Source organism: Amborella trichopoda, chromosome 2 (assembly GCF_054954075.1).
Source record: "Amborella trichopoda isolate Santa Cruz 75 chromosome 2, AtrichopodaSantaCruz75HAP2 v2.0, whole genome shotgun sequence".
Taxonomy (NCBI): domain Eukaryota; kingdom Viridiplantae; phylum Streptophyta; class Magnoliopsida; order Amborellales; family Amborellaceae; genus Amborella; species Amborella trichopoda.
In genome coordinates, this window is record NC_142337.1 from 23841894 (window position 1) to 23858758 (window position 16865).

Sequence of the window (16865 nt, forward strand, 5' to 3'; positions counted from 1 at the left end):
TCTATAGAAGATCGAGAGAGAGTGAGCTTCTAACGATTATTCAAAGAGAGAGACAGAGTGTGTGCATATAAGGATTTGTTTTGGGTCATGTAATGATTTATTATATGGGTGCTGTTTGTATAGAGCAGAGGCTCTAAACAATCAAAATAAAATGCATCTTTAAATAGTATCGAGAAATGTGGTTTCAATGCTGGAAATCTTTGTGATATCCTTAAAATATATTTTTATCTTGAATTATAAAATTTAAAGAATAAAAAATAGTGTAGATCAAGCCAATCTATAAAAACTTGAAATTCTTAAAAACTAACTGTCTAGAAATACGTTAAAAAATGTACTATTTTTAAATTTGAAATCTATTTTTTTTGCATGTCCATGCATTTTGAAGTATGAGGTGATCAATTTGAAGATAATCAAAAATAAAAGTGAAATTTTTGAGGTATGCTCTAATTTGCTTGTTCATAGCGTAGGCTCTATGTAAAGTTTTCCGTTTAGTATAGTGTAACTGTCAATCCATCCATGTGCCATATAAAAATGATAGGTGTGAGTTTGACGGTCGTGGCGTCAAAGTGAAACAAAGCATTTGACAAACATGTCATGCGATTTTAAAAAGCAACGCATCATCCACATTCGAAAGGGAAACTTTCCCTCTCTCTCTCTCTACTCCTCACCTTAACGGAGATGACCGTTGATCCAAACCATACAATACTCCCAAAAAAACACCACTCCCAATGGAAACTTGCCACTCTCCATTAGCAAAATAGCTATAACACCCTAAGCTTTAGAAGACCAAATGCCCTTACGAATCCCCAAAATTAACCCCAAATTCCTGTTCTTCTCTGTAATTACTTGTACTTTTATGAGGGTAAATCCGGTAAGTTTTCTGCGCGCCCGGACATCGCCATCCCCATTCAAAAAAATTCAAATTCGACTGAGAAAAAAACCCTAACCCGGCTTAAAAAAAACCAGAACCACTCTGTGTCTCTCTTGCTGTAGCCGAAAAACCCACAAGCATCGCGATTGAGGAGCGAGAGTGAGAAATTGTAGAGAGAGAAAGAGGAAGGAAAAGATAGATCGAGAGAGGACCAAAAGGGTTGAGAGATAACAGAGAAAGAGAGCGGCATTGCTTCGAGTTGAAGCCAGGGCCCCATCTTTAGATCCCCTCCCTCTCTTTCTCTCTCTAAAATGACTTCAAGAAACTACACGCGACCTCCCGCTCCCAGAAGCCCGTCAAATGTAAGGTCGCTTCTCTATTCTCCATTGTCATTTTCTCTCTCTAGGTCCAGTGTTTTCATTTCCTTAGATCCATTTCAGTTCTTTTGCAGGTCCCCATTTCATCTTCCACCTTGTTGATGGTTCTGTTTGTGATTCAGTTTTTAGGGTTTTTATCAATTGAGTGTTATAGGTTTTGTTGGTCCTCTTCTTTTGTGTTTTCAGAAGAAGGAGAACATTGATGAAGTTCCAGTTGATAAGCGACAGAAGATAGGGCGTGACATGTTTGGGACTGGGAAAATGGCAGGGGCTCAACTTAGAACTAGGCAAGCTTTTTCAGTGGTTAATTCTGGAGAAGAAATCTCAGATCACACTAATGGAGGCTTAGGCAATAGAAATATGGATTGCAATTCTGTTGAGTTTAGGCGCGAAGATGTTGATGCACTTCTTAATGAGAAGATGAAAGGGAAAAACAAATTTGATTACAAGGTCGGTATATTGTTGTTGTTTTATTTATTTTTATTGAACGGAATTGGGGGGTGCTGATTCATGTGAATTTTGTGCAGGGAAAGTGTGAGCATATGACCGAGTACATAAAGAGGCTTAGACAGTGCATCAAATGGTTTCAAGACGAACAAGAGGCCCTTCTCATTGAGGAGGATAAGCTCCGAAGAGAGTTGCAATCTGCTGAGAACAAACACAAGGAAATTGGTATTGCATTCTTGAAAATGTGGTTTTTCATTTCAATTTTTGGTTGTTATTTCTTGATAATGTTTTTTTTTTTGGTTTGGCCACTTGGGGGCCGGGGGGGGGGGGGGGGGGGATTATCAGGCTTTTGTTTCATATTGTTCGGGCCTCCACAGGATGTTCTGTTTTGTGATTTTTTTGAATGGCTAATTCGTAAGTGGTTATTCTGTTGCTGATGTGCATTTTGAAAGTATTGTGGCATGTATGTACCATATAGCAATCTATGAAAGAATAGATTTTGTTTCAGTTATTGATGTCCATAAAATTTTTTGTTTTAATTTCTTATTTTGCATAATTCAAATGAAATTTTTTGTTGGACTGATTAGTGCTTTTGTAGCTGCACCCAAATTAAAACGAAAGATCTGCTACATTCATTTTTTTATCTTTTTTTTTTCTTCACATATTTTTGCAAGGTATGACTTTATTTATTTATTTATTCTCTGGTGTACTTTAATTTCTTTTCAGAGTCACAAATGAAGAAAAAAGAGGAAGAGCTGACAGATACAGTTGCAGAACTGAGAACAAGTCTCACTACTCTTCAGGAGAAGTTCGCAAATGAAGAATCGGATAAACTGGTGATTCTATCAACTTTTTTGTTTTAATTAGAATTGGATTAACTGGTGATTCTATCGACTCTTTCATTACAATCACCATTGCCATCTTTGTCATGGATATAAATCAGAGAATTGGACACTTCGGTTACATTAATTACTGTTTAGCACTCCAGTTTGACATTGGTGCTCCATCATATATTCATAAGGATTATGTGGGATTTGGCTCTCTGTATTGTGTTTTTATGCTTTAACTTAATGTATTTGGTTTGGCACCCAGGCCGCTCTGGATTCTTCACGAAAAGAAATTGAGGCAAGATTGGCTGCTGAAAAGACGATTGCTTCTCTTTCCGAAGAGTTGGAGAAGGCTCATCAAGAGTTGGTGAATTTGAATCAACAGGTACATGTTAATATGGGCCCTTTAAGAAACTATGAGATAAATCAAGTTTTGTTTTGGCATTCTTATTGGCTGTCCTTGAGCTTCAAACTTTTTTCCCTAATATAGCAAACAATCCCCCTTTGCAGATGTCAAATCTACAAGAGTGTAACAAAAGGTTACAAGAATATAATGCAAGTTTGCAACAGTATAACAGTAAACTTCAGACAGATGCCGCAGCTGCTAACGAGTCCATATCACGGATTCAAAAAGAGAAGAATGCTATGATGGAAACTCTGAGCACTAACAGAGGTCTTTCTACTTCGTTACAAGAGAAGCTCAATGCATCTAAAGTACGTATATTTTATATAACTAATTGCACTGTTTCTGGCTTTGTCTGGTCATTTGTTTATATTCAGTTTACATCAGCCACCCATTTGGAGGTCTTTTTAAGGTATTCTTTCGATTGAGAAATAAGAAGTAGTAGTTGCAATTTTGGTGTGAGATTATTTTATCAATATATTAACGATGTTAACTTTTTCATATGGGTTTATTTGGGACACTCTCTAGCTGTTGTCTTCTAGTGGAAATGATCAGTATCTAGGGGGGTTTTGTCTTCTGCCCTTGATGTGCAAACTCTACTTTAAGAATCCTAAGATTTGGTAATATACAAAAGAACCTGGATAGTATTAAATGGTGCACATTAGATGTTGTTATTTACATGCACTAATCATTTATTTGAACATTCCATTGATGTTTCCGTAAATGGTTACATCACAAATATTTCCTTTTTTTTTTTTTAAAGAAATGACCATTCATATTAAACTATCTTTTAGTTTAAATTTTAAATATTTTTTCTTTATGGTGCTGTGTTTTGCTAATTTATCAAGAGGAACTTGCATTGGTAACATACATTAGTGAAGCAGGGGCATTAAACTGTTCTAGTTGTCAAGCTGGCTGTGTGCTATGGCCTCTTGTATTAGAGATTGAACTTTGAGATGTTTACTGTTTTAATTTTATCTTCTTTTCTAGATAAGAAATCACAGTCATGCTACACTTCTGTGTTGTCAGAGCTGGCTGCTTGGGGGCCTAGGCGGCTGCATGAATCCTGCCTCAAATGGGGGCAGCATTCTTTTGTACCTATATACATGAAATCTACAAGTGCTTTTCTTCATGAAGGATTTTTCATCTGGCATTCCAGTCTCGAATGTGTAAATATGTCATTCTAGTCTCGAATGTGTAACTATCCTTTGATAGTTTAAAGGAACTTCTTTCATCTCTGAGTCAGTGAACGAGCATCCAAAATGGTGATCATGCAGTTATTCTAGGTTCTTCGTTATCTGTTTCTCATAGCTATATGGGCTTCTAATGAAGGGACGTGTAATTTTTAACTTGTAAAAATCTTGGAGCATGTATTTTATATCTTGTCAAAGCCATCTCTTAGGGGTAGTGAAGGATCACCCAGAACAGTTGACATGTAGTCGTTTTAGGTTCTTTCCTATCGTTTTCTCTTAGCGAGATGGACTTATAACATAGACGAGAGATATCAACTTTTAAAAGCCTTGGAGTTTGCATTTGAGATCTTGTCATGGCTCTTTTAATGTGTGCTTGGTTTTGTTTGTTAACTGCTACTTTTATGATGATAATTTTTGTAGAAAGACAATTTCTTTGGGCTATGTTATCATCGAAATCCTAACTAACTCCTTAGCTACCAAAGATGGTGATTGTCAACGTGGTGCTTGGGACGGCTTAACATGATCTCTATATAGGAGTATGCTTAAACATTGGAAATATTGACTCCAACATAGGGAAGACATTTTTTGGATGATTTAGTTGCTGAATAAAACATGGCTTGCATTTAATAGTGCATGTTATTTGATGATTCACCAAAAAACTGAATGAATTATTTATATATGTAAGGATGAGGGTTTTTCAACATTAAAACAACCTTTTCGATAGATTTTTGAGGTGCATCTGTAATTCTACTTTTCCCTTTAGTGAATTAACCCATCACAATTCACTCTAACAAACCTTTGTAATTTGAAGGGTTATGATATATATACATATATATGTATATATACATATATATATACATATATATATATATATATATATATATATATATATATATATATATATATATATATATATATATATGTGTGTGTGTGTGTGTGTGTGTGTATATATATACATATATATATATATACATATATGTATATATACATATATATGTATATATATATATACATATATATATATATATATACATATATATATATATATATATATATATATATATATATATATATATATATACACACACACATGACGTTTGAAATGATGCTGCTTTTTTAACTAAACATGATGTGCATTGGGCGACACACTGAATCTAGTAGTCCTTTAAATAGATTATGTACTAGGGGTCAAATTTTTTCATTAAATAGAGATAAAAAAGAGGAAAATACTGCACTTATGATACTCCTAAAGAATATTATTTAGAACGCCATAGTTCCATGTTTTTGTTCTGCTTGAACTAATGCTTGACTTAAACTTGATTTTATTGACATCTGATGAATTCAGGCCTCTGAACAAGAAGCTTTGATCCAGAAGAAGTTACTGATGGAGGAAGCAGGACGGCTCAGGGGGGAAATGCGACAATTAAAAGAAGACAAAGATAATCAGTTGTCCCAAGTGGAGGCATTGACAGCTGAAGTAGCCAGGTACAAAGAGTGTACTGGAAGATCTACTGCAGAGATGACCTTTCTTGCATCAAAGACAACTCAACTGGAGGTAGCGCTAACTATCCCCTTCTAATGTATTGTATACTCATTAAGTTTGGCAAATGGCTTCACTTGAATATGTGCAGGAGAGTTATTCATCTCAGAAGGAACAAATAAAATTTTTGCAGCAGCAGCTTGCAGCTGCTCAGGAGAAATTACAGGTGTGTTATCTGCTTCTGGCTAATGATTTGGCTTTAAGCATCACTAGTAGTTATGATTAGGCTACCTTTTTTTGGTTCTGCAGTTAAACTAGTCTTTTTAGTGGTTTGTGTTGTTAGGCTGTGTAAGATTCTCAGTGATTTTTAGTAGCATTAAGGTGATTTCTTGTTGCAATTCTTTGCTCACTTTGCCTACACCAAAGTATTGATGATATGTCTTAATGTTTACCGTTGGGGTAAACATTAAAACATCATCAATAGCCCAACAGTAAACATTAAGACATAATGTTTACTATTGGGGTAAGTTAACTTTCTCTCAAAAAGAAATGTTTACTGTTGGGGTATATTATTTTAGGTGGGATGTGATGTTGGTAACACATTTATGATAGGCTTATATGGGTGTTTCTCTTTTGCTTCATACAGATGGCAGACGTCATAACCTCTCAAAAGAATTCGGAGTTTGCAGAAAATAAGAAAATGCTGGAGGAGTTACAGAACCGTTTATCTGAAGCAGAAATTCAAATTTTTGAGGGGGAGTTACTGCGAAGAAGATTGCATAATACGATTCTGGTAATACTTCTTTTCTCTCTTTGAAATTTCATGCTATATTTTCATGCTTTTCTAGTAATGCATAAGTTTATATGCTGCAGGAATTGAAAGGTAACATACGGGTCTTCTGCCGGGTGCGCCCTATGCTGCCTGATGATGACTGCGCAGGCACTCCTGTCATAGCATATCCTTCGTCAACTGAATTGCAGGGGCGGGGTATTGAGTTGATACAAAATTCAGGTACTGGCAGTCAGATTTTAGAGGGCTCTTTGCACTTTTTCTTTTCACCCACAAACTATTGAGGCATATGTATGCATTATTCTTCAGATTGTTTATTATCTTTTTCCTTGCATGTAAGTATTTATTATACTGGTACCGAATTTATTGTTTGAATTATTTATTGGAATTCCTGTTGGCCTGCTAGTGAGTCATTATGAGTCTGTTTTGATCCATCCAGGGCAGAAACATTCATTTAGTTTTGACAAGGTTTTCAACCATGATGCTACCCAAGAAGATGTCTTCGTCGAAATCTCTCAACTTGTTCAGAGTGCTCTTGATGGATATAAGGTTGGTCCCTGCTTTGCCTCATGGTTTTGGTAGCTGAAATGAGCTTCAAATTGCTCGCCATTTTTCGTGATCATCATCCTTGTTGCATGAATTACTAAAATTAACAAACAAATACGTAATCTAATCTGCCTATTCCTTTTGGGTGTGCTTTGGTGCATTTGACCTACTAGTACAAAAGTGATTTCTCTTTGTTGAACCATGTTCAGATCCTTCCCCTTTTTCTTTTATTTTCTTTTTAATTGTTGTTAGATTGATGACTGTGTTCAGATCCTTGCTTCTGTAGATGTTTATCTAATTTGATACTTGATACTTGTGTCAGTACAAGCTTTTATTTTTCTGTTTTTTTTTCTTTGTCTTTTTATGATAAGCTTTCTTATCCCCTACTTTTAGCCTTCTTGTCCTCTTCTTTTAGCCTTTCACTTTGTTTTTTTATTATGGAGGCTGTTCAAATTTCCATCATGTGGTTTTCATTAAGATCTTGAAACTGTTATGCTTGAAGAATTGCTTTTCAGCTTCATCTGGTGGTTAATTTTTTGAACATGTTTACTATTGTATTAAGGAACTAAAGTAAAGATGTACAAATAAACAATAAATGGGCTACCCACAACTCGGGAGTTCTATAAAAAAACCACAGAGGGTAAAAAAGTGTACATCCACCAACTGATATATGATAAGGCTAAGAATCCCCAAAAAACACCCCAAAAACCGAAGGTTTTTAAACCAGTATTGTTAGATTCGCTTGGCTTCGGCCAAAGAGGCTGAAGCCTTTAGATTTTAGGCCTAGAGTGAAGCGACACGAAGCTTGGTGCTGCTGCTTCGGTCTGCTTCGGGCTGCTTCGGCCAACTTTAGGCCGATTATAAAAGTAATTTTTTACTTATTTTTTATTTTTAGAAATTGTATTTTTAGTTTTTTTATTTTATTTTTATATTTTTATATATAAATAGCAAATTTATTTCTATTAAATTAAAAAAAAAGTCCATAGTCTTCCCGTGAATTGGCCGAAGCATCAAGTTTCTTCATTTTTCTCACCAAACCGAAGAAGACTCCGAAGCCAATCTGACAACATTGGTCTAAACTCCTACCATTGTTGCATTTTCTCTAGCGAGAGCATTTGCTGCGTAGTTCGCCTCCCGGCAGATATGAGTTCATGAAACGAGAATAAACCTGAAAATTTAAAAAATCCCGTCAAATACTTGAACGAATCTTCATGGGGGTGTGGCCTCCCCAATGCCTAGAGGATGACATTACTAGTGTCTCCTTCCACAACAAGTTCAGTGCTCCAATTGGGGTTGAAGATTTTGTGACCTTCCAAAAGGGAAAGAGCTTCTGTCGTGGTGGAATAAGCTTTGCCAACAGGTCTAGCGAAAGAAGAGATGGGTAGAGGCCTTGGTAGTTTCTGAAGATGCCTTCAATACCAATTGGTCATGCATTGCCAAGTAAGCAGCCATCAGAGTTGAGCTTAGTTTTGCCCCATTCCAGAGGTCTCCAAAGAGAAGATTGAGGAATGAAATTAGGCCTGAGAGGCTGAGAGGCTAAGAGAGAGGAGTGATTGTCAGGTGAGGTGGAAGTCCGAGGTTGAGAAGTGCTTAAATTACTTGTGGTTCGAGGCCCAGAAGATGACCATGGATTTGATGTTGTCTCTCAGGATGTGTATCGAGGAAAAGCAACCTTGAAAAATGCGGTTATTGAGTTCAATCCAAATGGCCATATGGTGGCTGCTATTGAGGCCTTCCACAGTAAAATGCATGATCTAGCCCAAGGAAGGAACTTCACATATTCAAACAAGTGAGATACCGACCTAGGGGTGGTCCAAGACCAATTGAAAAGTAAAAGAAGGTCCTTCCAAAGTTTGACTAGGCTGCAATGGATGAAGAGGTGTGGATTTGTTTCCTCATCTGCCATACACATGAAAAAATGATTGGGGATGGTCAGGCCCCGTCTTTGCAATTGGTCTACCATTAAGACCCTTTGGGAAAGGGCTATCCAACTTAACACTTGGATTTTGGGGGTGATGAAGGGAAACCAAGCTCTGGCAGCTGTGGAGTGGGGTAGAGGTAGAGTTTGGGACAGTGGATTGGAGCTTACGGTAAAATGAGGATACTGAGAAAGAACCATATGTAGTAAGGGATCAAATTACTTTGTCTTGTTTGGGGTGGAAGAGATAGATGGAGTGGATGTATGTTTTTTCTTTCTTTTTTCTTGTGTACATATTCTAGAGTTTATGACAGCATCACAAGCTTGGTATTGTTCTATTGTACATACACTTGCACTTTTTTTGGGGGAAAATGACAAAGCAGTCCCTCCGTATCTATTAGGCCGAATTATCCCCTTTGACCTTTAGCTGGACACCTCGACCTGATTTTTTTTTACCTTGGTTCCAAAGACGCCCTCCTGCACAATTCAAGGGTGGATTTACATTTTTTTAGAGCTGGTTATGCCCTACCTCCGCTTCTATCGCACTGTACAATTGGAGATTTATGGGCTATGTAAGTTTCCAAAGAGTTACAGCTACTGTCGATCCTGATTCATGAACCATCTTTTCCAAAATACCCAAAAACACATACTGTTAAACAACATTAACCCTTATTTTTTTATGGAACCATAATCCGAAAAACACCAAAAATCATAATTTCTATTCTAGCAAAGAGGATTGCATTTCTCAATTATTTGTTCTCCTTCAAAAACGCTATCTGCAGTCTGCCTTTCTCTAGAAAGAAAAAAACCGCATTTTCATTTAATTTTTGGTTCAAATCACCCTTTGAGATTTTCAAGTGATATTTCACAAAATTCCAACCAACAATAACCATAAATCACTCAAAAATCCAACACTGATCGTTTGTAGTATATTTCATGCATTTCTGAATTTCTGGTAATTAACAACTAATTGCCAAATCAACACCTGAAACTGCAAACTCATATCACTATGATTCGGGCTCCAACATTATCTATTAAGCAATGGCATCAATCGAAGCATGAAGGTTTTATATATTAATTTAATCATGTTATTTATGAGACATGGTTCATATAAGATGGTCATGGAGATTGTTGAAGAATGGCCCATACTTGTTGGAGGCAGGGAGCAGGGTTTAGGAGCGGGATTGGTTTGGCGAATGCCGGACTGCCATAGAGTGGAAGCTTCCTAGGGATATGATTGACGTCTATACACTCAACAAGTTATGGAGCTAGATCCTAGGATACTTGGGTGCAAAATCCCATGTCACTCTGGGTTTGAGGTTCTGACTTGGATGAATCTAAGCTTGACCATATATAAGATGAGATCAATTAATAGTATATGATAAAATTAAGATCGAGCCAATGCCCGCTCGATCCGTTATCGTATACCTTAGCTTATTATCAATGCCATAGTTGTAGTACTCTCATTTACTGCAAAACTAGAGTTTAATAATATCATAAATTGGCTTACTATGATATTAAAATGTAGTGTTTTAATATCATAGTTCTAGTAAACAACAATGTGACATGCCTGTAGTTTAATATATTCCAAAGAAATAAACTTATATAGCTCCTCTCCTTGGAGGGATCCTACAAGCATGTAGACCAAGATCCCATTTTGTAAGAAGCGAGAGCCCTATTTCTCTAAACCGAACTCCCTCGAAGATCTCTTAGAGGAATCGTGGGATCTAGTTCCTAAGGTGGGGCCATGTCCTTACCCCCGGAGTTCCCAAAACTATGGAATCGCCATAATGGGTGTCATTTTAGAACTTCTCTTGTATCAGTTTTGATTCTTAGATTTGTGTTAATCGATAGGCCTTCTGCATGTGCGAAGATTTTTAATTCTGTACCTGATAAAGAAAACACTGCCTTTTATACTGCTCTGATGGATGCTCGTATCAAATTGGGGTTTCTTGAGCAATTAAGCTTTATTTGACCATGATAAGGAAGGAGATCAGTGCTTCCTTAGGACCATTTGAAGTCTTACAGATGAGCTTGGATGAAGCTGAAAGGGCTTGTGAAGCTGGAAGTCACAGGAAGCAACTGAAAATTCTCTTTGATAATTTTCTTTGAATTGCGGGCGGATCTTTGAGATGCAGGAGATGGGGTGGATCTGTGAGAAGTAAGAGAGAGAGAAAGAGGGGTGGAGAATGGGGGCAGATTTGTGAGCAGAGAGTGAGGGGTGATGGTGAGAGAAAGTGAGACGAGAGATTGAGAGCCTAAAGTTTTCAAAGAGAAGGGGGAATTTGGGGAATGAGATATAGAATGATCTTTCTGAAATAAAATAACAAAAAAGGCTAAAATTATCAAAAATATGTTGATCCCTTGGTTCTTTGGCAGCAAAGTTAAAAGGTGTGCATTGGGGTGTCTGGCTGCAGGTCAAAGGGCTAATTTTGGCCCGATAGTCATGGAGAGTGGGGCCAGTCATTTTACCTTAATTTTATTTGATAAATTATATGTTACTTTACCTTAATATGCAGATACCTAGTGACTTCACATTCCAACATGCTATATTCTTGATTCAAAGAAGACGTGTGGTTTTTGAAGTTCTATCTTCAATGCTCCCTATTTTGATGGGTCATCAACACAAAGGATCTATTTTCTCGTCGCATTAATGCATGTTAACGTTATTCTTTCTAGATGATGACAATGGCATTCAATTTTGACTAGCTTTTCTTTGAGAAGTGTTCGAGACTGTTCTTTTTTAACTGTGTTTTATTCAGGTTTGCATCTTTGCGTATGGACAAACTGGCTCTGGAAAAACGTATACCATGATGGGAAGGCCAGATACCCCAGAACAAAAAGGCCTTATACCTCGCTCTTTAGAACAAATATTTCAAACTAGCCAAGCACTTTCTTCGCAAGGGTGGACTTTTAGAATGCAGGTTGAGCATTTGAGCTTGGTTCCTCAGCTCCTCTTTTTCCTTTCTTATTTTTAGTAATCAAGTTAGCTATTGTTAATTCTTTGTTGAGTCTTATTTAAAATTTAAATTTGTGGTGACTCATAGGCATCAATGTTGGAGATCTACAATGAAACGATTCGAGATTTGTTAGCAGCTAATCGTGAAGTGTCTCGAACTGAGAATGGTGTGTCAACGAAATATATTATTAAACATGATAATGGCAACACGGTTGTGTCTGATCTCACAGTTGTAGATGTTGTAAGTTTGAGAGAGGTTTCCTCCCTTCTACACCGTGCTGCGCAAAGCAGGTAAATTCATTATCCATTTGTTCTCTGCATGATTTTTTTTAATTGCAAGCCCATTTGTGACATTGGTTGCAGTAAATCCCTTGTCCCAAAATCTTTTCACAGTCGATCACTGGGTTTCCATTGCAGTCTCAAATTTTGATTTTCTTGTTCTATTGTGCATGGAAACTGTCTATGCAGAATGCTTTGTTATAGGCAAAGGAGCTGCATTTGTGATGTATTATTTACAGTTCTTTTGGTGTAAATTCCTGTATAAGCAGAATGGCCATCTATGTTTTAGAATTTTTGAAAAATGCTTTATAAACAGTTTCTTACATTAATTGTTCCATGTTATGAACAGTTATAATGTTTTATCTTTTATTCCTGAAACTTTGGTTGTCTAATTTACTAGTGCGTCATTTAGATGCTAAGAAATACTATACTTGTGAGCATTTGAGGGGAAAGCAACTCCTTGTTTCTACTGTTGCATTTATTTTGGGGTGAGGTTTATATAAGGTGCCCTCCTTATGCTGTGGAAGTAACTTGCACCTCTGAATTTTGTTTAGATTTAGTTCCAGTGTCGGAAACATTATGATAACTTGAAAATCTATTTTCATCCCTAGTTATGAAATTTAAAATTTAAAAAATGGCATGGTTCAAGCAGATCTATGGACACTGAAAATCTGAAAACAGACATTCTTGATAACTTGTTGCAAGATGCACTATTTTTAGGACTTGGAATTCGTTTTTTAGTTCATATCTGCTATTTCAAGGTGGAGGGTTTTCCAATGTCAGAACACTCTTCTATAGGATTTTTGAGGTGCACATTACTTCTGTTGTATAAGGTCGACACTTATTAAACGTTTTCCTTCATTTTGATTGCAAACAATTATAATAAGTATTGAAAATTTAATGTGGAAATGTACATTGATAGACATGGTACAAAAATAAGACATGCTTCAGCTGTTCATGGAAGTTGGGCAGCTTTGCTGCTTTAATAATGAGCACTGGATGGTCATTATATGTACCATGTACTAATTTACATAGTACTTGTATGGTATACACTCGTTTGTATTTATGCGCTCCTGATGAATAAAAATTATTGACTGGTCAATTATATAGAAGTCATATACATTGAAATATTTTTAATGGAAAATATTTGGTTTCCATCACACTCATGTGTCTTCCCTGGTTTTAGCATGATTTAGAACTTAAACATTGCTCTAATATTTGCATATCTGTTAATTCCTGAGATTCATGAATTTGGAGCTCCAAAATTATTGCCGTTCCGATGATCTTTGTAGACCTGAAATGAAATGTCCAAATCAAAAGGTTCAAGGTTTACCATGTTTACTCAAACTTCTTTTTACTGTTATTTTATCCTTTCAGATTCATTCTTGGATTTTCATTCTCAATTCATCTCCAAGTTGGATTTTGGAAGGGTTGATGCACTGTGACCTCACTGTTTTTTTAGTTTCTCTATATTTTGATATCCTAATTTTTAATAGTTTTGTCAGTCTAATAACTTCTTTACGTATCGGTTTGAATTCTGCTTCTTTACATATCTGTTTGATTTCTGTTTTCTTTTCTTTTTTTTCTTCCTGAATTTTCCCATTAGTTGTGCCTCTGGCAGTATACCCCATAATTCTTTATGTATGATTTCTAGATGCTGATTATTTTTAAAACTAATATTTGAGAATGCTTTTTTTTTTGGGTGGTTTAGTGGTGTCTCTATCAACTTTATTGCATTGAGCAGGATTTTGTAGCTTTTGATTAGATTGAGTCATACTGGTTTTGTTTGTGTTGCAGGTCTGTAGGTCGGACACAAATGAATGAGCAATCATCAAGGAGTCATTTTGTGTTCACTCTACGAATATCTGGGGTCAATGAGGTAAGCTCATATAGTTCAGTGCTTTTTTGAAAGTATTGAAGGCTTTTAGTTACACACTTGATCTTAGGCAAAAGGACTAGGCAATTTAATTAGCATAAAAAGCATTTTAGTTTAATAACATGGATGGATCAATTTTTCCCTTCTTTCTTTTCCCCACATGTAGAGCACAGAACAGCAAGTACAGGGAGTGTTAAACTTGATTGACTTAGCTGGTAGTGAGCGGTTGTCAAAGAGTGGCTCAACAGGGGACCGTCTCAAAGAAACTCAGGTTTTTATTTGCCTTTCTCCTACGGAATTTACTTTCATATTGTTCTATTTATCTTTCAAAGTTTTCCTTTGTATTTATCTTTAAGTTTTACATGACTTCCTTATGGCCTTTAGGCAATAAATAAGAGTTTGTCATGCCTTGGAGATGTGATTGTGGCGATTTCGAACAGAGAGTCCCATGTTCCTTTCCGGAATTCCAAGCTCACCTACCTTCTCCAGGTGGGATACTTTTGTTGCTATTCTAATCTGTTACATCTTTCCTAGTCTTGTTTGAAATGTTATTGCTATTTTCCTTTAGTAGTTAAGCTGGGTTCAACCCATGATCTAAACTTTAGATAAACAATCTATTCTGAGGCATCCTATGGGCTTTGGCCCTACATTTATATTTGGGAAAAGGGCATTTCCGGGTGATGAAAATTACCTTATACTGCTATTTTATATAATGACCTTCTACTTCAGAATTGTGAACTTCTGGAGACATCTGGTGAACTTGACTAATTGGCGATGATGAACCCATCTCAAAGCAATTATGATTTTCTGAATCTGGTGTCGCTAAATATTAGCTATTTTCATGTTACCCGTGCTTCCCGTTTTATTCTTAATTGTTTTTCTTATCAGTGACTTTGATTTGATCCACTTCATTTATTACGTTATGTATTTTCACATTCCTTGACTTCAATATTGTGGCCATATAAAGTCTTGCTTGGGTGGAGATTCAAAGACGCTGATGTTTGTCAACATATCACCTGAGCCATCTTCGATGAATGAATCCCTATGTTCTCTTCGGTTTGCTTCCAAAGTAAATGCTTGTGAAATTGGTGTTCCCCGACGTCAGACCCACATGCGCCCTCTAGATTCTCGACTGAGTGTCAGCTGAATGGCAACTGTGGGTGATCTCTTTTTTCGAGATGATAGTAATTATGTGGAAGCTAGTTTTAGGTGTATGTTGTATAATTGATGAAAAAGTTGCGTATTTGTAACTTTTGGATGACACTCTTGTGCCCATGTTAGGGCAGTAAAAGCCATTGATTGTGGTCTCAATTCCGGTTAATCATCTGTTGTGCAAAAGAGGCCTCTTTTTTTTTTCTCCTATCTTTATTGCTTCTTTTATGGAAGGTGTTGCAGTAACATAGTTGCTTTTAAAATGAGGCATTTTAGTTTCCAATATATATGGTGTTGATCTGATAGTAGCTTGATAGTTTTTTTTATGAATCTAGTTTGAAAAGAGATTAGGGGACAAACTTGTATCCGTTTGTTCTTTTTGTGGTTTCCAATTTAATAATTTGGATTTTTTCTTTCTAGGTTTCCATTCAAAAAGGATTTATTTGAGAATAACACGCCTGGCTTTGCCCTAGGGATCCTGAGCAGGGCCAAATTAAAAAAGGGAAAATGTGAACAATAGAAAAACATACTAACAGTAAAATAAAACCGAAAGCAACTTTAAAGAGTAAAGCATTAAAGGGTAGAGATAATAGATAATATAAAGTAAAAAATGCTTACCAATCTTTTCCAAATATATTTAAATCATATAAAATTACTATGAATTAAATTTCTACATTTTTTTTGTGTTTTGTTTTTTAAAATTTCTTTTATGTACCCCTAGTTGTACACACAACTCCGTGGTTGGGTGAGTCTTAACATTGGTTGGGTGAGTCTAACATGGACTTGCTGATTTGAACTGGAATTCATGAATTTACTTCTTTTGTTCTCTTTGCTTATTGGGGATTATGATTCCTGTCAGATTTTTTTATTTATTTATTGTTTTTCAACTATTTTCACTTAAATTTGAGGGGTTTTGTCAAGTTTTCAGTGCTCTTTTCAATCCATGTAAAATATTTGTATATCAAAACTATAAGTTGAAAAGTCTGTTTTTTTTTTTGCACTGTTTTTTTAAGATGTGCCTTTTTTTTTATTTCTCCCCCAGTTCTCACCCATTTACAGATGTGTATTATTCATTTTTCATACCTCTTAACAGATTCGCCTGTTTTATTTGGTCGATCAAAATAATTATTGGATGAGTTTTAGTGATCGAGAATTGTTTTTGGACATGATTTATATGAGTACATGTAGAAATGATCAAATGAGTCCCCTTTTAAATATCTGTTTTTGAGATGAATTTTTGGACCTAATTTTAAGGATATTGATATCTAACGTCGAGATCATGAATATTAGAAATAAATAAGTTTTAAAAATTAAAGGTAATAATTTTACGAAGAACGCATTTTGACCTTTAGTTTAAATTGTTTTTAAATAAACCACTCATTTGCATCCATTTTACACATGCATGCTTTATACCTTGGGGACACATTAATAATGTAGAAATGCGTCCCACAATGGATGGAACAATTTTCCTTGTGGTTTGCATAAGCTTGCGACCTTAAACAAACCAATTAAGGCGCACCTCTAGATTTTATCATAAATATAATTTTGATATAACCAATTTTTAGGATGGTTTGAAAATCTATTTTTATCTCTAATTATAAAATTTTAAACTCTAAAAATAGTTCAAATCAAGTAGATTTATAAACAATGAAAATCTTGAAAATGGACGGTCTAGATAATGTATTGCAAGATATACTATTTTGTTGACTCGATTTTTTTTTTTCTTTCTTATTCATGTATCTCGATG

The 16865-nt window shown here is 35.8% G+C and overlaps 1 protein-coding gene across 2 annotated transcripts; it reads left to right on the forward strand.

Annotated features, from left to right (window-relative positions):
- The first annotated feature begins 551 nt into the window (after window positions 1–551).
- Window positions 552–15304, forward strand: LOC18427903 (kinesin-like protein KIN-14C). 2 transcript variants are annotated; one of them, XM_011622757.3, is made up of 17 exons: window positions 552–1233; window positions 1435–1698; window positions 1776–1920; window positions 2422–2531; window positions 2788–2907; window positions 3033–3236; window positions 5464–5673; window positions 5750–5824; window positions 6245–6391; window positions 6472–6610; window positions 6828–6937; window positions 11615–11776; window positions 11900–12102; window positions 13888–13969; window positions 14133–14237; window positions 14351–14455; window positions 14934–15304. In XM_011622757.3, exons 1-17 carry the CDS (start codon window positions 1183–1185, stop codon window positions 15111–15113), a joined length of 2412 nt encoding a protein of 803 aa, XP_011621059.1. In that variant the 5' UTR covers window positions 552–1182; the 3' UTR covers window positions 15114–15304. The 2 variants fall into 2 exon arrangements, with proteins under 2 accessions (XP_011621059.1, XP_088714429.1); XM_088858303.1 differs by lacking the exon at window positions 552–1233.
- Window positions 15305–16865: the final 1561 nt, after the last annotated feature.

Excerpts from the sequence above, each read along its gene's own strand:
- LOC18427903 (XM_011622757.3), top strand. The coding sequence starts at position 1,183 with ATGACTTCAAGAAACTACACGCGACCTCCCGCTCCCAGAAGCCCGTCA. Across the intron at positions 2,532-2,787 it reads ATGAAGAATCGGATAAACTG|GCCGCTCTGGATTCTTCACG; the intron begins GTGATTCTATCA and ends TTTGGCACCCAG. Across the intron at positions 11,777-11,899 it reads GGTGGACTTTTAGAATGCAG|GCATCAATGTTGGAGATCTA; the intron begins GTTGAGCATTTG and ends GGTGACTCATAG.